Below are 20730 nucleotides of genomic sequence, written 5' to 3' on the forward strand. Positions count from 1 at the left end.
TTAGAGTTTTTTTGTAAACGCTGCAAAGCCAATCAATTGTAATGTAGCAAAATGGTGAGGATGAACCCAGCCGCAGCTGCACCCGCATCCACACCTGCCCAACCTGTAGCTACGAAGGAGTAGTTTCTCATTCTTCCTCTTGTTGCAGCCGCTGCAGGAGCTGCGAGATGCTGTCACGGGTATTTTGAAGAATGTCAAGGCACCGTCCAGGGGTGAGCGTGCCATGGGATCCCTTTGCACGAGAGACCCGGAGCCTGTGAGCCCTTCTGGAGTGTGTTTCCCTTCGACCCCTGCAGCCAGCCCTGTTCCAGAGGAAGATGTGGACCCTCCCCAGACTCCTCAGCAAAGCCCACCGTGGGCTAAGCCCTGCTCGGCCATCAAGCTCCAGATCCTTTCCCTGCCCAGGTGAGACCCCCATACACACAGACCTTGCCCTTTGCTCCCCTCTTTCCCCAATGAGAAGCCATCTCCCCACTCAGTGCCCTTGGCTGCCTTCCTGACTGGCCACCTATGTTGGCTGAGTAGGCCTATTAACAAAAGACCCTTCCCATAAACGTACAGCAGAGTAACTTATTAACTGCAGCATCACCCAGCACCAGTAGCCAAAAGTGATAGAAAGAACAAAAACACAGACCAATGTTATCTCGTGCTTTGGAGACTTTTTGTTATAGCAAAATTATATAGTTGCAGTAATTACAAAAACAAGATTTCCACAACACAAATAAAGTTCTTTATACAGTAGAGTCTCACTTATCCAACATTCACTTATCCAACGTTCTGGATTATCCAAGGCAATTTTGTAGTCAATGTTTTCAATACATCATGATATTTTGGTGCTACATTTGTAAATACAGTAATTACTACATAGCATTACTGCATATTGAACTACTTTTTCTGTCAAATTCGTTGTATAACATGATGTTTGGGTGCTTAATCTGTAAAATCATAACCTAATTTGGTGTTTAATAGGCTTCTCCTTAACCTCTCCTTATTATCCAACATATTCGCTTATTCAGCGTTCTGCCGACCCGTTATGTTGAATACTTGAGACTCTACTGTACTTCCTTGCTTCCACGCTGGGCTTCTTTCTCATGCAAATAAAACAGTTTCGCTTTCACAGAGCCTCCTCTCACACCAAACTTACACAGGAGCTTCACACATGAGGAACTTCAACCTGGGGCTTTTTTCACCGAAGCTTCACGCTGAGGCCTACCTCACACTGAGGCATTCTCTCACACACTTGAGTTCTACCTCATACTCCTCAGGACGACACTAGCTTTTTTAACCCTTTCAGTGCTTGACTCACATTTTTGTAATTAAAAATATCTAGTTAATATTTAATATTTCTGACAACCGGAGGGAGGGAGAGAGAGAGAGAGGAAAGAAGAAAGGAGTGTGTGAGAGAGAAAGGAAGGGATGGACTTCTCCGCTCTCTGCCTTCCAGGTCCAGCAAGCGAAGCCCTTGGCCAGAGGTGAGACTCCTGACCCCCGTGCGACGGTCCCTGCGCATTGAAGGCGCCACCGCTTCCTACCCACAGATGCTGAGGGACCACGACCCTGTCGTCTCCTCCCTGGAGGAAATCGTGGCCGCAGACCACGGGAGCCAATTCCTCTTCCGCAGCAACACAGCTCTGCCCAGAGCGGTGAGAGTGGCCGACTTTGTGACTGGACGGGCCACCTGTGGGCACAATGCCACCCCGGCCACGACGAAAGCATCATTGCCACGTTGAGGAGTGTTCACACCACCTCCTTTCCTCCCAGCCTCCTTCTTTCTCTTTCTTTGTAAACAAGACTGGACCCACAGCATTGTTCTCTGAAGCCCTTTTGGAAACATGTCCGTCTTTATTCTTCAATCCATCAATCAGTGTGGCCAGAATCCCTGGGTTGCTGTGAGTTTTCCGTGCTGTCTGGCCATGTTCCAGAAGCATTGTCTCCCGACGTATCGCCCACATCAGCAACCCAATCAATCAGCCTTTATTACAAGGAGGAAAAGTGCACAGCAGATTCCTAAACTGATGAGGCCCACTTAAGAACGGGATGAGTTCAATGCTAAATGCATACAAACAAGGAAAAAACACTGCAAATCTATACAAGGCAAGTTTCAGCCTGGGTCTAATACAGGAAGTTGTCTTATCCCGGCTACTTCAGAGAGAAACTTTGCAACAACCAGGGCCACATGGTGGAAACTATCACTAGTACAAACCTCACATGAAATTGGGCTGATCAAATCAGGGGGTATTATAAAATTGTGGTGGCGGGTGGCAGGTGAGGAATATATTAATATATAATATAACTAGCTGTGCCCGGCCACGCGTTGCTGTGGCTGAGTCTGGTGGTGTTGGTCAGTTTACATTACGTTGTATTTATGCTGTGACCTCCACCCTTCTTTATACTCACATTAGTAGTAGTATTTGAAGTCTGTTACCTTCTTCAATTTTTGTGTTGATTGATAATTGCTTGAGATCCCTGTTGTCTTTGGTTTGTTGTTAATCGTGATGTCTGATTCTGCTGAGTGCGGTTACATCTTATTGTGGTACAATAGTCTTTTTTTTTGCCTGTGTAGGTGTTTATTATTGTTGTTGCTGTAGTGGTCATGAAGGCTGGATAAGTTAGATGCTACTGTATTCGTTTTTGGAGGCCCAGTGTAGCACTGATTGGCTTCTCAGCCTCAGTGCCTGACTGCTTCTTGCCTGTGATGGTGTAGATTCTTATTGTTGTTGTTGTCATTGTTATTATTGTAATTGTTTTTTTGGAGGCCAAGTGTGAATGTAGTGATTGGGGAGGTGGATGAGTTGTGTTGTCAAATTTTGTATTTGTTATAGTCACAATGCGTTGTTGTGAGTTTTGTGGGTCCGGATTGTGGTTTTGTGGTGTAGTTGTGTTGTTACAACCGGGAGAAAAGGCTTTTGTGTTGTGTTGTCAAGTTTTGTATTTCTGGGGCGTTTAGTTGTGTGCCAAGTTTTGTATTTCTGGGGTGTTTAGTTGTGTTGTTATAGTCACGATGCACTGTTGTGAGTTCTGTGGGTCCGGATTGTGGTTTTGTGGTGTGGTTGTGTTGTTACAATCGGGAGGGAATGCTTTTATGTTGTGTTGCCAAGTTTCATATTTCTGGGGCATTTAGTTGTGTTGTTATAGTCATGATGCGTTGTTGTGAGTTTTGTGGGTCCAGTGTGGTTTTGTGGTGTGGTTATGTTGTTACAACTGGGAGGCAAGGCTTTTGCATTGTTTTGCCAAGTTTTGTGTTTCTGGGGCGTTTAGTTGTGTTGTTATAGTCATGATGTGTTGTTGTGAGTTTTGTGGGTCCGGATTGTGGTTTTGTGTTGTGGTTGTGTTCTTACAACTGGGAGGCAAGGCTTTTGCATTGTGTTGTCAAATTTTGTATTTCTGGGGCGTTTAGTTGTGTTATAGTCACGATGCGTTGTTGTGAGTTTTGTGGGTCCAGATTGTGGTTTTGTGGTGTAGTTGTGTTGTTACAACCGGGAGGCAAGGCTTTTGTGTTGTGTTGTCAAGTTTTATATTTCTGGGGTGTTTAGTTGTGTGCCAAGTTTCGTATTTCTGGGGTGTTTAGTTGTGTTGTTATAGTCACGATGCGTTGTTGTGAGTTTTATGGGTCCGGATTGTGGTTTTGTGGTGTGGTTGTGTTGTTACAACCTGGAGGGAAGGCTTTTGTGTTGTGTTGCCAAGTTTCGTATTTCTGGGGCGTTTAGTTGTGTTGTTATAGTCACAATGCGTTGTTGTGAGTTTTGTGGGTCCTGTGTGGTTTTGTGGTGTGGTTGTGTTTTTACAACTGGGAGGCAAGGCATTTGCATTGTGTTGCCAAGTTTTGTATTTCTGGGGCGTTTAGTTGTGTTGTTATCGCATGATGTGTTGTTGTGAGTTTTGTGGGTCCGGATTGTGGTTTTGTGGTGTGGTTGTGTTGTTGTAACCTGGAGGCAAGCCTTTTGCATTGTGTTGCCAAATTTTGTATTTCTGGGATGTTTAGTTTTGTTGTTATAGTCACTGCGCAAACAACTTTATCATTTTATATATATAGATATATTATGATACGATATAGTACAGTGTCTTATATAATGCTAATAGTGTAATATACTAGGAGTGTATTAAATACATTGTGGTATCATAATATAGCACAATATAATAACATATTATAGATTACATGTAAAACTACTAATATAATAATATATAATACTCGTATTATACTATACTAATATTATAATATATTGGATATACATATAGATAATATGATGTAATACAATGTAATACACTATTATAATTGTATATTTATATTACATTACTATTACTAATAATATTGCAATATAGTCATATAGTACAATATAATAATATGTAATGTTTATATAGTGCTTATATTGTGCTACACTAATAATATATTTTATGTACATATAACTTATAAGCCGCCCTGAGTCCCCTTCAGGGTGAGAAGAGCAGGATATAAATGTTAATAATAATAATAATAATAATAATAATAATAATAATATGGTGCAATGCTAATAATATAATATATTGTATAGACATATGATATCAATAATTTCTTTTTTATTTTTTATTTATTAGCAACATTTATATCCCGCCCTGCTCACCCTGAAGGGGACTCAAGGCAGCTTACAAGTTATATGTACATACAATATATTATATTATTAGCATAGCACATTATAAACATTCTATATTACTATATTTTACTACAGTAGAGTCTCACTTATCCAAGCTAAACGGGCCGGCAGAACCTTGGATAAGCAAATATCTTGGATAATAAGGAGGAATTAAGGAAAAGCCTATTAAACATCAAATTAGGTTATGATTTTACAAATTAAGCACCAAAACATCATATTATACAACAAATTTGACAGAAAAAGCAGTTCAATACACAGTAAAGTTATGTAGTAATTACTGTATTTATGAATTTAGCACCAAAATATCACAATGTATTGAAAACTGACTACAAAAATGCTCTGGATAATCCAGAACGTTGGATAAGCGAGTGTTGGATAAGTGAGACTCTACTGTATTATGATATGATATACAGTAGTACAGTATCTTATATGACGCTAATAGTATAATATACTAGGAGTGTATTAAATATATTGTGGTATCATAATACTATATCATTATACTGCAATATTATTAGTAATATTAAAAACATGTAATATATAATACACAATTATAATACTGTATTAATGTTATTATATGGTATTACATTATAATATTATTACAGTAGAGTCTGTAATACAGCAGAACCTTGGATAAGCGAATATCTTGTATAATAAGGAGAGATTAAGGAAAAGCTTATTAAATGTCAAATTACATGATTTTACAAATTAAGCACCAAAACATCATGTTTTACAACACATTGACAGTAAAAGCAGTTCAATACACAGTAAAGTTATGTAGTAATTACTGTATTTATGAATTGACTCCAAAAACTTTGGCTACTAACAAACTGACTACAAATAAAAGTAGAATTGCATAAAATGAATTTACAGTAACAACTTTGTTGGAAATTAAATCCATAAAGAGTTCAGTCCTTGCTGCCAAGAGAAACAGCTGTGGATCCAGGCGGGTGGCAGACTGTGTCGGATAATCCAGAGTGTTGGATAAGTGAGACTCTACTGTACATAACAAATAACTAGTAGAGGCTTGAAAAAGGTTGCTATTTTTAATGGGGTACCTGGATCTCAGAATCCTTTCTTCCCCCAAATAGGCCCTACTTGAAGGACAGGACCAATGGGCAGGCCTTGGCTCCCTCCAGACCGGACTCGGTAAGTGGACCCCAAGGAATGCTATTGTGGGTTTTTTTGGGGGGCGGGGTTCTTCCCTTATTTTGGGGACACCAGAGTCTGGAGGGAGGGAGACGAGGTTGTGTTCAGGCTCCTGAGCCGCATGGTTTCTCTGAAGGCTGGGTTGTTGTATGTTTTCCGGGCTGTCTGGCCATGTTCCAGAAGCATTCTCTCCTGACGTTTCACCCACATCTATGGCAGGCATCCTCAGAGGTTGTGAGGTATATGGAGAAACTAAGCAAGGAAGGTTTATATATCTCTGGGGGGGGAGAGAACTCTTGTCTGTTGGAGGCCAGTGTGAATGTTGTAATTAATCACCTCAAATTCGCATTAAATGGCCTTCCCAGCTTCACCTCCTGGCCTGGGGGAATCCTTTGTTCAGAGTCGTTAGCTGCCCCTGATTGATTCCTGTTTGGAATTCTTCTGTTTTCAGAGTGCTGCTCCTTAATATTTACTGTTCTGATTTTGGAGTTTTTTTTAATACCGGCAGCCAGATTGTGTTCATTTTCATGGTCTCCTCCTTTCTGTTGAAATTATCCACATGTTTGTGGTTTTCAGTGGCTTCTCTGTGTAGTCTGTAGCATGTGGACAACTTCAACAGAAAGGAGGAACCAGAAAGGAGGAAACCCACATCTATGGCAGGCATAGATACCTCACAACCTCTGAGGATGCCTGCCATCGATGTGGGTGAAACGTCAGGGTGGGAGAAAGAAAGAATTCTTGTCTCTTGGGAGCAAGTCAGAATATAAATGTACCGTGTTTCCCTGAAAATAAGACAGTGTCTTATATTAATTTTTGCTCCCAAAGATGTGCTAGGTCTTATTTTTAGGGGATGTCTTATTTTTCCATGAAGAAGAATTCACATTTATTGTTGAACAAAAAAATGAACATTTATTATATACTGTACAGTAGTTGTCATCACAAACCAGCATAACCAGACAAACTGTGAATCCTATCAAGAATTTCTTGTGACTACCATTATTTCCATGTACAACTGGTATGTACATTTATCAATCCTAAATGCTCTGGTGTTCTGTTTGGCAGGCGCTGGGCATGCTTCCAAACAAAAACATTGCTAGGTCTTACTTTCGGGGGAGGCCTTATATTTAGCAATTCAGCAAAATTTCTACTAGGTCTTATTTTTCGGGGATGTCTTATTTTCGGGGAAACAGGGTAGTAAATAAAATAAATAGTAAATATTTCAATTAGCCAGCTTGATTAGCATTGAATAGCCTTGCAGCTTCAAAGCCTGCCTGCTTCCTGCCTGTGTGAATACTTTGTTGGGAGGTGTTCGCTGGCACTGACTGTCTCTTGTCTCACAACCTCTGAGGATGTCTGCCATAAATGCAGGTGAAATGTTTGGAGGTAATGCTTCTGGAACATGGCCAGGCAGCCTGGAAAACTCACAGCAGCCCTGTGATCCCGGCCATGAAAGCCTTCGACAACACTCTTTGAAGGCTGTTCTTTCTTTCCAGGTGGCCAGGACGAAGCACAGGGAAGCCGCCCCAAGCAAACCCAAGGTGGCCCCCGTCAAGAAAGCGGTGCCCGGAGCGCCCCACCACCCTGCGACAAAGGAGCCCCCAGCGGCTGGGTCCCGCTTTCCCCGGGAGCCCCCCTCCCAAACCCACCCTGAGAAGCCACTCAGGAATGACCACAACAAAGGAAAACAGAAGGCAGAGGATGGGAAAGAGAATGCCGTTGTTGGAGTGACCGCAGTCCGACCGACTCAAAAGAGGGCTGTTTCCAGACCGGCGTTTGGAAGCCATGCATCCAAGCAATCTGTACATTTGGGGAGTAAGGGGACATTCTCCCTGAACTCAGCAAATCCTAAAAAGAAGCACCAAACTCCCCCGCCAGGCAAGAAGCCCTCCGCCCATCCAAGGAGCCATTCGGCTGCACCCAAAAGCGGAGCCGAGAGGAAGCAAGGCAACTTCAGGCAACAGCCGAGGACCCCCAATGCAAAGCCTAGACCCCGGACCTCTGCCGTCCACACAGCTCCTGCCTCTGGGGGGCTCCGAAATGGCAGGAGAGAGCCCCCCAAACCCAAGCACCCGGATGTGGGCCCAGGCCAAGAGCTCAAGACCCCTTCTGCTCCCGACCGGAGGCAAGTGCGGCAAGTTGCCTTTGCAATTTAGCAACAATAACACTGTGTCACACACACATGGGCAAACTTAGGCCCTTCGGGTGTTTTGGACTTCAACTCCCACAATTCCTAACAGCCGGTAGGCTGTTAGGAATTGTGGGAGTTGAAGTCCAAAACACCAGGAGGGCCCAAGTATGCCCATACCTGATGTAACACAATTTTTGTTTTGTTTTGTCAAGCCTAAAAACATGTTTTAAATTGACGGTATATTTCCTGGTGTGCTGGAAACCACTCTAAGTCCCTTGAGATAGGGCGGTATATGAATAAATTATTATTATTATTATTATTGACAAAATGACATAGTATGACACAGCAAACAAGATAGATATGCTGGATTTTGTATCACAAAATCACAAGTCGAACACTTCCCAAGCGTTTAGGACTGTGTGATCATTATTATTATTATTATTATACCATTATTATTATTATTATTATTATTGACACAATGACATAGTATGACACAGCAAACAAGATAGATATGCTGGATTTTGTATCACAAAATCACAAGTCGAACGCTTCCCAAGCGTTTAGGACTGTGTGATGTATTTTCGGATGATGCACTATTACTACTACTACTACTACTATTACTATTATTAATTATTATTCAACAATACAATATCTCATCTTTGCGCCTCAACCAATGCAACCTAGTTTGCAGCAGCCACAAAAACCATGGTGACTTGACCCATTCAACACAAAAGTGACGTTTCTAGAGTAGAACTGCCGGGCTGTGGCACAGCTGGCTAGTAACCAGCTGCAATAAATCACTACTAACCGAGAGGTCATGAGTTCGAATCCCGGGTCAGGTTAAGCCCCTGACCATTAAATAGCCCAGCTTGCTGTTGACCTATGCAGCCCCGAAAGACAGTTGCATCTGTCAATTAGGGAAATTTAGGTACACTTTATGCAGGAGGCTAATTTAACTAATTTACAACATCATAAAACTGCCAGCAAAACACGAGGAAAGGAATGAGGAAGTACAGCCACTAGTGGATGGTGAAGCAACAGCTCCCCCTGTGGCCGGAATCGTGAAGCTGGAAAAATGTTAAAAATGCCTCTGAGTCTGTCTAATGTATGTTGTTTGTCTGTTGGCATTGAATGTTTGCCATATATGTGTTCATTGTAATCCGCCCTGAGTCCCCTTCGGGGTGAGAAAGAAGGGCGGAATATAAATACTGTAAATAAATAATAAATAAATTAAACAGGAAATATCACTTTCAAACCTGGAGCAGAAAAAAATTCAAAGTTTGTTACATAGTGCAATCAGTGTACTGAGGGAGCGAGATGGGAAGGTGCAACCAGGTAGAGCTTGAAATGGGAACCCAAGAGGCTTATATTCACCCGTGAGGCTTCCCTGGGGTGGGATCGGGGCCTCCCGTGAGCCCTTGTCTCCTCAGGAGCAAGGCAGGGGTCCTTCTCGTAGTGACGGTACACCTTCTTCTGCCTCCTTAGGAAGCTGCTGGAGGACTGGGTGGCGTCCCGAGGAAGGACCTACAAGAGGCCCCCCATGCGCCCCGCTGCCCCGAAGCCTCCGAAGGCAAAGTCCAGCCTGAACCTTGCCTTCTGGGGCTCCTTGGAGGAGGAGGAGGAGAAAGAGGAAGCGGAGAAGGAGGAGCAGCACCTGGCCAACGAGATCACACACACCTTGGCAGAGTGCCGGAAGCTGGCCGAAGAGGTAGGTGACCGGAGTGGGGGGCTTCCCCGGTTCAGGCCCAGACTATTTAAAAAATGGCATCTCCACATACAAACCAGCACAAGCACTGCGGTCTGCAGAGGAGGCCGTGCTCTCGGTCCCACCACCATCCTAAGCTCAAACTAAAAACGTCCCCTTTTTCCTCTCCTTTAAAAAGCTTTTAAAAAAACCATTTATGCAGTTTAGCTTACGGAGAGGAAGACTAGTACACCTCTATATATATATCCTCGTCTAGATATTGTACACCTACCTCAACCCATACGAAGCCGTCATATACTTTATAATATATGCACTTAGAATCATAGAATAGTAGAGTTAGAAGAGACCTCATGGGCCATCCAGTCCAACCCCCTGCCAAGAAGCAGGAAATCGCATTCAAAGCACCCCCGACAGATGGCCATTCCACTCTTTACATTCCACTCTATCTCCCCGAGGGGATTCGGGGAGGATTACAGAACACATATATGCTATACTACGGGCCGGCAGAACGTTGGATAAGCGAATATGTTGGATAATAAGGAGAGATTAAGGAAAAGCCTATTAAACATTAAATTAGGTTATGATTTTACAAATTAAGCCCCAAAACATCATGTTATACAACAAATTTGACAGAAAATGTAGTTCAATACACAGCAATGTTATGTAGGAAATACTGTATTTACAAATTTGGCACCAAAATATCACGATGTATTGAAGACATTGACTACAAAAATGCATTGGATAATCCAGAACGTTGGATAAGCGAGTGTTGGATAAGTGAGACTCTATTGTAATATTATAATGTAATACAAAATAATATTTATACAGTATTATAATGGTATATTTATATTACATGCAATATTACGAATAATATTACAATATAGTGGTATAGTACAATATAGTATATAGCCGGGCTGTGATGCAGGCTGTTGAGCAACCAGCTGCAACAAATCACTCTGACCAAGAGGCCATGAGTTCGAGGCCAACTCGGAGCCCCGTGTTTGTCTCTGTCTTTGTTCTATGTTAAGGCATTGAATGTTTGCCTTATATGTGTAATGTGATCCTCCGTGAGTCCCCTTCGGGGTGAGAAGGGCGGAATATAAATACTGTAAATAAATAAAATAAATCAATCTATATATATAAAAGAGTGATGGCATCAGGGCAGCGGACAAAACAACAAAACTACAGGCCACCCAACCTCGAAATTTGACAACACAACCCATCATTCACGGCTCTAAGTTGATACAACAAAAAGAAAAGAAAAATAAAGTCCTAATTACAGGGAGAGGAATAATAGTTTTTATCCAATTGCTGCCAGTTAGAAGGCTAAGCTCCGCCCACTTGGTCTCCTAGCAACCTACTCAGCCCAGGGGACAGGCACAGTTAGTCCTCACTTAGGCCTCTTCCACAGATTATCAGATTTTAACTGGATTATATGGCAGTGTAGACTCAAGGCCCTTCCACACAGCTATATAACCCATTTAGAATCTTATATTATCTGCTTTGAACTGGATTATCTTGACTCCACACTGCCATATAATCCACTTCAGTGTGCATACTAAACATAAAGACTACCATACAACAGACATTCAATACTACCACTACCTCAACAATTTCTCACCAACACCACCAGACAATGCCACAGCAACGCGTGGCCGGGCAAAACTAGTAGTAATATATATTGCTTATATTGTGCTATACGAATAATATAATATACTGTATGTACATATGACTTGTGAGCCGCCCTGAGTCCCCTTCGGGGTGAGAAGGGCGGGATATAAATGTCACTAATAAATAATATATAAATAAATGGCAAACATTTACTGCTGTTATACAGTTAGCAAGGACAGACAATACATAAACAGAAGTGAAGGCAGTTCCCATTTTTTCCATTTCTGGCACCTGGGGGAACCCTGTGGGCACCTATTCAAGACCCCTTATCTCCTTGTGCCCATTCCCTGATTCCTTCCGTCCTCCTTCTCTCCGTCTTCAGGGCCTTCCTGAAGAGCAGATCCTCGCAGCGCTGACCCGCATCCCGCAAGTGGAGAGGTTTGCCCAGTTCTGGGTCTGCAAAGCCACGCTAGAGGCGCAGAGGGGCTCCTTGGACGTGGCAGGGCTCTACGAAGCCGCCCTCTCCGCTGGGGCCACGGTGAGTGGAGGCCTCGGGGCTCAAAAAGCAGTCAGAGAGCAGCAGCAGCAGCAACATATACCAGTTTGACAGAGCAATAGCAAAGCAGCAGAGCAAACGAGCTTCAGCAACTCACGGAGCAGAGTCAAGCTTAAGCTTTATTGAAAAGAACTACTGTACATTTCTGTCTAAGAAATATATACCATATATATGGTGGCACAGTGTGTTAAAGCACTGAGCTGCTGGACTTGCCGACCGAAAGGTTGCAGGTTCAAATCCTGGGAGCGGAATGAGCGCCCGCTGTTAGCCCCAGCTCCTGCCAACCTAGCAATTCGAAAACATGCAAATGTGAGTAGATAAATAGGTACTGCTCCGTCGGGAAGGTAACGGCGCTCCATGCAGTCATGCCTATGGCCACATGACCTTGGAGTTGTCTATGGACAATGCCGGCTCTTCGGTTTAGAAATGGAGATGAGCACCAACCCCCAGAGTATGAGTAGATCAATAGGTACCGCTCTGGCGGGAAGGTAACGGTGTTCCATGCAGTCATGCCAATGGCCACATGACCTTGGAGGTGTCTACGGACAACGCCGGCTCTTTGGCGTAGAAATGGAGATGAGCACCAACCCCCAGAGTGTGAGTAGATCAATAGGTACCGCTCCGGTGGGAAGGTAACACTGGCGCTCCATGCAGTCATGCCAGCCACATGACCTTGGAGGTGTCTACGGACAACGCCGGCTCTTCGGCTTAGAAATGGAGATGAGCACCAACCCCAAGAATCGGTCACGACTGGACTTAACGTCAGGGAAAACCTTTACCTTTTATACTCGAGTATAAGCCAAGGCACCTAATTTTACAACAAAAAAACTGGGAAAACATTGACTCCAGTATAAGCCGAGATACCAATAAAATTACATTAATTGAGGCCTCAGTAATTTAAATGTTTTTGGATCTTTACATCAAACTGTAATTTAAGATAATGTAAATGTGCTTATGTATCCTTTTAATAATAATAGAGTGAAATAATAAATGTAACAATACCAATAATAATAGAGAAAAATAATTAATATACCATATATACTTGAGTATAAGCTGACCTGAATATAAGCCCACCAGGACCCTCACCCGAGCATAAGCCGAGGAAGGTTTTTTTCAGTCCTAAAAAAGGGCTGAAAAACTAGGCTTATACTCAAGTATATACAGTAGCTCTCTAGGTTGATGTGGGTTTTCTGGGCTGTCTGGCCATGTTCCAGAAGCATTCTCTCCTGACGTTTCACCCACATCAATGGCAGGCATCCTCAGAGGTTGTGAGGTCTGTTGGAAACTAGGCAAGTGGGGTTTATATATCCAGGGTGGGAGAAAGAATTCTTGTCTATTGGATACAAATATGAATGTTGCAACTGGCCCCCTTGATTAGCATTGAATAGCATTGCAGCTTCAATGCCTGGCTGCTTTCTGCCTGAGGGAATTGTTTCCTGTCTGGAATTCCCCTGTTTTCTGAGTGTTGTTCTTTATTTTAGAGTTTTTTTGTAAACGCTGCAAAGCCAATCAATTGTAATGTAGCAAAATGGTGAGGATGAACCCAGCCGCAGCTGCACCCGCATCCACACCTGCCCAACCTGTAGCTACGAAGGAGTAGTTTCTCATTCTTCCTCTTGTTGCAGCCGCTGCAGGAGCTGCGAGATGCTGTCACGGGTATTTTGAAGAATGTCAAGGCACCGTCCAGGGGTGAGCGTGCCATGGGATCCCTTTGCACGAGAGACCCGGAGCCTGTGAGCCCTTCTGGAGTGTGTTTCCCTTCGACCCCTGCAGCCAGCCCTGTTCCAGAGGAAGATGTGGACCCTCCCCAGACTCCTCAGCAAAGCCCACCGTGGGCTAAGCCCTGCTCGGCCATCAAGCTCCAGATCCTTTCCCTGCCCAGGTGAGACCCCCATACACACAGACCTTGCCCTTTGCTCCCCTCTTTCCCCAATGAGAAGCCATCTCCCCACTCAGTGCCCTTGGCTGCCTTCCTGACTGGCCACCTATGTTGGCTGAGTAGGCCTATTAACAAAAGACCCTTCCCATAAACGTACAGCAGAGTAACTTATTAACTGCAGCATCACCCAGCACCAGTAGCCAAAAGTGATAGAAAGAACAAAAACACAGACCAATGTTATCTCGTGCTTTGGAGACTTTTTGTTATAGCAAAATTATATAGTTGCAGTAATTACAAAAACAAGATTTCCACAACACAAATAAAGTTCTTTATACAGTAGAGTCTCACTTATCCAACATTCACTTATCCAACGTTCTGGATTATCCAAGGCAATTTTGTAGTCAATGTTTTCAATACATCATGATATTTTGGTGCTACATTTGTAAATACAGTAATTACTACATAGCATTACTGCATATTGAACTACTTTTTCTGTCAAATTCGTTGTATAACATGATGTTTGGGTGCTTAATCTGTAAAATCATAACCTAATTTGGTGTTTAATAGGCTTCTCCTTAACCTCTCCTTATTATCCAACATATTCGCTTATTCAGCGTTCTGCCGACCCGTTATGTTGAATACTTGAGACTCTACTGTACTTCCTTGCTTCCACGCTGGGCTTCTTTCTCATGCAAATAAAACAGTTTCGCTTTCACAGAGCCTCCTCTCACACCAAACTTACACAGGAGCTTCACACATGAGGAACTTCAACCTGGGGCTTTTTTCACCGAAGCTTCACGCTGAGGCCTACCTCACACTGAGGCATTCTCTCACACACTTGAGTTCTACCTCATACTCCTCAGGACGACACTAGCTTTTTTAACCCTTTCAGTGCTTGACTCACATTTTTGTAATTAAAAATATCTAGTTAATATTTAATATTTCTGACAACCGGAGGGAGGGAGAGAGAGAGAGAGGAAAGAAGAAAGGAGTGTGTGAGAGAGAAAGGAAGGGATGGACTTCTCCGCTCTCTGCCTTCCAGGTCCAGCAAGCGAAGCCCTTGGCCAGAGGTGAGACTCCTGACCCCCGTGCGACGGTCCCTGCGCATTGAAGGCGCCACCGCTTCCTACCCACAGATGCTGAGGGACCACGACCCTGTCGTCTCCTCCCTGGAGGAAATCGTGGCCGCAGACCACGGGAGCCAATTCCTCTTCCGCAGCAACACAGCTCTGCCCAGAGCGGTGAGAGTGGCCGACTTTGTGACTGGACGGGCCACCTGTGGGCACAATGCCACCCCGGCCACGACGAAAGCATCATTGCCACGTTGAGGAGTGTTCACACCACCTCCTTTCCTCCCAGCCTCCTTCTTTCTCTTTCTTTGTAAACAAGACTGGACCCACAGCATTGTTCTCTGAAGCCCTTTTGGAAACATGTCCGTCTTTATTCTTCAATCCATCAATCAGTGTGGCCAGAATCCCTGGGTTGCTGTGAGTTTTCCGTGCTGTCTGGCCATGTTCCAGAAGCATTGTCTCCCGACGTATCGCCCACATCAGCAACCCAATCAATCAGCCTTTATTACAAGGAGGAAAAGTGCACAGCAGATTCCTAAACTGATGAGGCCCACTTAAGAACAGGATGAGTTCAATGCTAAATGCATACAAACAAGGAAAAAACACTGCAAATCTATACAAGGCAAGTTTCAGCCTGGGTCTAATACAGGAAGTTGTCTTATCCCGGCTACTTCAGAGAGAAACTTTGCAACAACCAGGGCCACATGGTGGAAACTATCACTAGTACAAACCTCACATGAAATTGGGCTGATCAAATCAGGGGGTATTATAAAATTGTGGTGTTACGTTGGCCGTTTACTGCTACATTTTGTTTCTGCACTTTGTGTATTTTGCATGTTGTATCTTGAGTGCTCTGTGAGCCGCCCTGAATCCCTCTGGGAGATGGTGGCAAGGTACAAATAAAATATTATTATTATTACAGTAGAGTTCCGCTCATCAGATACACCGTATTATCCAACCAGGGCCGGCCCAAAGTAATTTTCAAGTGTAGGCGAACCGAATTTTGGCGCCCGCCCCCCAAAACCAATCACTGAAAAATGAGTGTTGGATAAGCGGAAATGTTGGATAATAAGGAGGGATTAAGGAAAAGCCTAAATAAAGAACAACACTCTGAAAACAGGGGAATTCCAGACAGGAAGCAATCAGGGCCAGCTAACACCACCCAACCAAGGATGCCTCCAGGGAGGAAGCAGCCAGATTTGGGATCTGCAAGGCCATTAAATGCTAATCAAGCTGGCCAATTGCAACATTCACACTAGCCTCAAACAGACAAGAGCTCTTTCTCCCACCCTGGACTTTCCACAGATATATAAATCCCACTTCCCTAGCTTCCAACAGACCTCACAACCTCTGAGGATGCCTGCTATAGGTGTGGGCCTGGCCACAGGCCCCGAAGGCGAGCGGGCCCAGACCAAAGCCAAGAGGAGGCGGGGGGTGCATGCCCAGGTGCCATTTTTGCCATTTTGCCTTTGCCATTTTCACTTGCTCGCTCACCAGGCCGAGTCTGGGACCCCCTGCCATAAAATTATTTTTGTCGCTACTTCATAATTGTTTTGCTACTGTTGTGAATCGTAATGTAAATATTTGATATGCAGGATGTATTTTCATTCACTGGACCAAATACTTGATACGCCCAAATTTGAATACTGGTGGGGTTGGGAGGGGGGGTTGATTTTGTCATTTGGGAGATGTAGTTGCTGGGATTTATAGTTCACCTACAATCAAAGAACACTCTGAAAACACTGGCCATGATCCAATATTTAAGGGCCCATCCGCAAGCTCTTGTTGACAGGGGGGTTTCTCGAATTCTTAACAGCAAGAGAGAGGATGGCAGAAATCTTTATTCTTGCTTCTTTGCAGGGCAGGTTTCCTCGGAAGCAAATACAATGTGAGGCAGGCCTTGGGGAGGAAGGGCCGAGTGCGGGAACAGAGCGAGGGGAGCTTCGCCCTCGGGGCAGCCTCTAGGAAGACATTTGGGGAAGGGGAGTTTTCCTGCAGCCCCTTGCCTTTCCGCCACCACCTCCTCCCTCTCTGCGAAGCCCACGTCTCCATCATCTCAGGCATGTTATTGACAGGATAATTGTTGGGAGGGGAGGTTCAATTCTCTTGCTCTTCACAGTGGTTGGCCTCTTGGGAAACACTTTGGAGATCCTGCCGGAGGAAGAAAAAAAAATAGACACTTGTCAATACTGGGATGTAATATGTGCCGACAGAATTGGAACACTGCCTTTGCTTTTTTTTTAAAAGGTCATATACACTGTATAATACTTTAATAATCATACAAACAAATTACTAGGGAATGCTTGCATCATTGCATAATTGCAGCCAGGCTTTGAAGCTGCAAGGCTATTCAGTGCTAATTAAGGTGGCCAATTGCACTATTCCCACTTGGCTCTGATAAGGGGGGAGGCATCTACATTGCCATATAATCCAGCTTCATACTCCCAAAATCTGGATACTTCCACAACTTCCCCTCCCACATTTTAAACTGTGAGCAACAAATGCCATAATAATAATAATAATAATCTTTATTTGTATTCCGCCCTATCTCCCCAAGGGGACTCATTACATTACAGGAAAGGCCAAAATTCCAGATGATTTCAAAAAATCCATTTCCTCACCACCTCCTGAAATAATGTAAAAGACTGCTGGCCTCCACGCTTAAAATTACGCAAAGAATGCTCTCTCCTACGCTTGAGGCCAAACTAATGTGATGGGAACAGGGGCGTCCAAAATTTTCAGTGTAGAACTCAGTGGAATTTAGTCAATGTGATGAAGTGGCAAAACACTGCAAGTAAATGGGACACTCTTAGCAGCCATTTCTATCGGTTGATTGAGACAAATCACCTTCTCAATTCCCTCTCCGACGATCTGGCTGTATGCTCAGAACACATGGAATAAAATATGCTCCATGACTCCTTATTTCAGATTATTTAAGCAGCTCAAACTTTATTGATTATTTACAACTATATACAAGACAGATCAGATGATCACCAGACTCTGTCCGTCTGCATCGGAGCACGCTGCAGGAGTAAACATTCCATTCTTATCTCTAAACCATACGTCTGGCTATAAAGCGAAAACTTCCCAAACTTACACTCTAGCCATTTCATTTCCACTCTATGCATTTAACCTCTTTCACTACTAGATTACACACACACAGCTTTAAACTCCCAGCACAATTTCACACTATACTAATCCATTTTTACCGACAATTTCTTCAAAAACTCCCAGTTTTGACCTGGCGTGAAGGCCACATGTGAAGCTTTGGGACTGGGGTGTGCCTAAGTTCCTGCATTGCTGCCCCCCAAAAATGAGGGTCCTGGGGGGCTGCGGAGGAGGACTCACCCGCTGCCTGACTTGGAAGCCCTCCGTGATGTCCAACCGCATGTGCTCCACGGTGGATTCATGGGGCATCTGGAAGGGAAGAGAAAAAATAAATTTTCAAAAAACTGATTTATTCAAGCAGTAAGAAGTTAGTTAATAAGGCACATTCAACTATTAAAACAGTAAGAAAAATCTCTAGTGGTCTATATAGTAGGGATGTGCCATCCACAAAAAATGGTTCAAAAGTCATTACAAAACTGGGAGCGCTGGCACTTGGTTTCTAAAGTGTTTCTAAAGTATACTTAGTTAAAATTTCATTACTATAACGAGACTAACGAAATTCCATTACTACAGTAGAGTCTCGCTTATTCAACATGAATGGGCCGGCAGAATGTTGGATAAGTGAATATGTTGGATAATAAGGAGAGATTAAGGAACAGCCTATTAAACATCAAATTAGGTTATGAATTTACAAATTAAGCAGCAAAAAATCATGTTATACAACAAGTTTTACAGAAAAAATAGTTCAATACACAGTCATGCTATGTAGTAATGACTGTATTTACGAATTTAGCACCAAAATATCACGATATATTGAAAACATTGACTACAAAAATGCATTGGATAATCCAGAACGTTGGATAAGTGAGTGTTGGATAAGTGAGACTCTACTGTATTTCGTTACAGTAATTGTGCATAATTAAATAACTATAATTAGGAAAACTTAAGGGGCTCCCATCTCCCTCGTTTTTAAAGCTATTGGGGTGAAACTTGCTACAATGGTAGATAACATTGTTAGCCCACCAAATTTCAGAACATTTAGCTTATCCACAGATTTTTGGTGAATTTCCAAAGTTTTCGGGAGGGATAGACCTGTCTCTTCACTATCCTGATTGGTGCTTTCTGATACTGAGATGTAGTTCAGGGCGAGGCCTAGGGCTCCAAACTACATTTCCCTCCTTCCCAAACTACATTTCCCAGAGTTCTGTGCTGTTCCCAAAATACATTGCTTCTTTTGCCCGCTGCTAATGCCGAGACTGCATTAATATTACAGAGGAATGGCAAGGCACTAAGGCAGCCTTTGGCTTCGCTTCCTTGCCTTGCATTAAATATGAAACTAACTTTGGGAGCCTTCCAATACTAAGTGAAAAAGTATGGGTAAGTTTTGATTCTAAAATATTTGATCTGGGCCATGCAAATGCTTTGGATATGGCTTCGGACTTACAAAACTTCCAATTTTCTTACGATTTCCGAAACTTCCAATTCCTTTGCACAAGCCTACTATATATAGGTGTCCCTTTTCCCAAGGCAACACTTGGAAACAATCACGACAAATTGGACTCTTTGAACTCTTTATGGATTTAATTTCCAACAAAGTTGTTACTGTAAATTCATTTTATGCAATTCTACTTTTATTTGTAGTCAGTTTGTTAGTAGCCAAAGTTTTTGGAGTCAATTCATAAATACAGTAATTACTACATAACTTTACTGTGTATTGAACTGCTTTTACTGTCAATGTGTTGTAAAACATGATGTTTTGGTGCTTAATTTGTAAAATCATGTAATTTGACATTTAATAAGCTTTTCCTTAATCTCTCCTTATTATACAAGATATTCGCTTATCCAAGGTTCTGCTGTATTACAGACTCTACTGTAATAATATTATAATGTAATACCATATAATAACATTAATACAGTATTATAATTGTGTATTATATATTACATGTTTTTAATATTACTAATAATATTGCAGTATAATGATATAGTATTATGATACCACAATATATTTAATACACTCCTAGTATATTATACTATTAGCGTCATATAAGATACTGTACTACTGTATATCATATCATAATACAGTAGAGTCTCACTTATCCAACACTCGCTTATCCAACGTTCTGGATTATCCAGAGCATTTTTGTAGTCAGTTTTCAATACATTGTGATATTTTGGTGCTAAATTCATAAATACAGTAATTACTACATAACTTTACTGTGTATTGAACTGCTTTTTCTGTCAAATTTGTTGTATAATATGATGTTTTGGTGCTTAATTTGTAAAATCATAACCTAATTTGATGTTTAATAGGCTTTTCCTTAATTCCTCCTTATTATCCAAGATATTTGCTTATCCAAGGTTCTGCCGGCCCGTTTAGCTTGGATAAGTGAGACTCTACTGTAGTAAAATATAGTAATATAGAATGTTTATAATGTGCTATGCTAATAATATAATATATTGTATGTACATATAACTTGTAAGCTGCCTTGAGTCCCCTTCAGGGTGAGCAGGGCGGGATATAAATGTTGCTAATAAATAAAAAATAAAAAAGAAATTATTGATATCATATGTCTATACAATATATTATATTATTAGCATTGCACCATATTATTATTATTATTATTATTATTATTATTATTATTATTATTAACATTTATATCCTGCTCTTCTCACCCTGAAGGGGACTCAGGGCGGCTTATAAGTTATATGTACATAAAATATATTATTAGTGTAGCACAATATAAGCACTATATAAACATTACATATTATTATATTGTACTATATGACTATATTGCAATATTATTAGTAATAGTAATGTAATATAAATATACAATTATAATAGTGTATTACATTGTATTACATCATATTATCTATATGTATATCCAATATATTATAATAT

General features: G+C 42.2%; 2 protein-coding genes across 5 annotated transcripts in view; both read left to right on the forward strand.

The window, feature by feature from the left end:
* Nucleotides 1–2248, forward strand: part of LOC134294804 (leucine--tRNA ligase-like) — a 56541-nt gene extending 54293 nt beyond the window's left edge. For all 4 annotated transcript variants that reach the window (XM_062966532.1, XM_062966533.1, XM_062966534.1 and 1 more), the window contains 2 exons: nt 149–405; nt 1445–2248. In XM_062966532.1, coding sequence (XP_062822602.1) covers nt 149–405; nt 1445–1730 — 543 coding nt within the window. In that variant the 3' untranslated portion in view covers nt 1731–2248. The remainder of the gene's footprint in view (nt 1–148; nt 406–1444) is intronic.
* Nucleotides 2249–5212: 2964 nt separating this feature from the next.
* Nucleotides 5213–15642, forward strand: LOC134294806 (cytoskeleton-associated protein 2-like). Its single transcript, XM_062966536.1, has 6 exons — nt 5213–5774; nt 7268–7900; nt 9392–9610; nt 11601–11756; nt 13400–13656; nt 14696–15642. The coding sequence occupies exons 3-6, from the start codon at nt 9443–9445 to the stop codon at nt 14979–14981; spliced, it is 867 nt and encodes a 288-aa protein (XP_062822606.1). The 5' UTR covers nt 5213–5774; nt 7268–7900; nt 9392–9442; the 3' UTR covers nt 14982–15642.
* Nucleotides 15643–20730: the final 5088 nt, after the last annotated feature.

Source organism: Anolis carolinensis, unplaced genomic scaffold, assembly GCF_035594765.1.
Source record: "Anolis carolinensis isolate JA03-04 unplaced genomic scaffold, rAnoCar3.1.pri scaffold_23, whole genome shotgun sequence".
In the NCBI taxonomy this organism is placed as follows: domain Eukaryota; kingdom Metazoa; phylum Chordata; class Lepidosauria; order Squamata; family Dactyloidae; genus Anolis; species Anolis carolinensis.

Excerpts from the sequence above, each read along its gene's own strand:
- LOC134294806 (XM_062966536.1), top strand. The coding sequence starts at position 9,443 with ATGCGCCCCGCTGCCCCGAAGCCTCCGAAGGCAAAGTCCAGCCTGAAC. Across the intron at positions 9,611-11,600 it reads GCCGGAAGCTGGCCGAAGAG|GGCCTTCCTGAAGAGCAGAT; the intron begins GTAGGTGACCGG and ends CTCCGTCTTCAG. Across the intron at positions 13,657-14,695 it reads CAGATCCTTTCCCTGCCCAG|GTCCAGCAAGCGAAGCCCTT; the intron begins GTGAGACCCCCA and ends TCTGCCTTCCAG.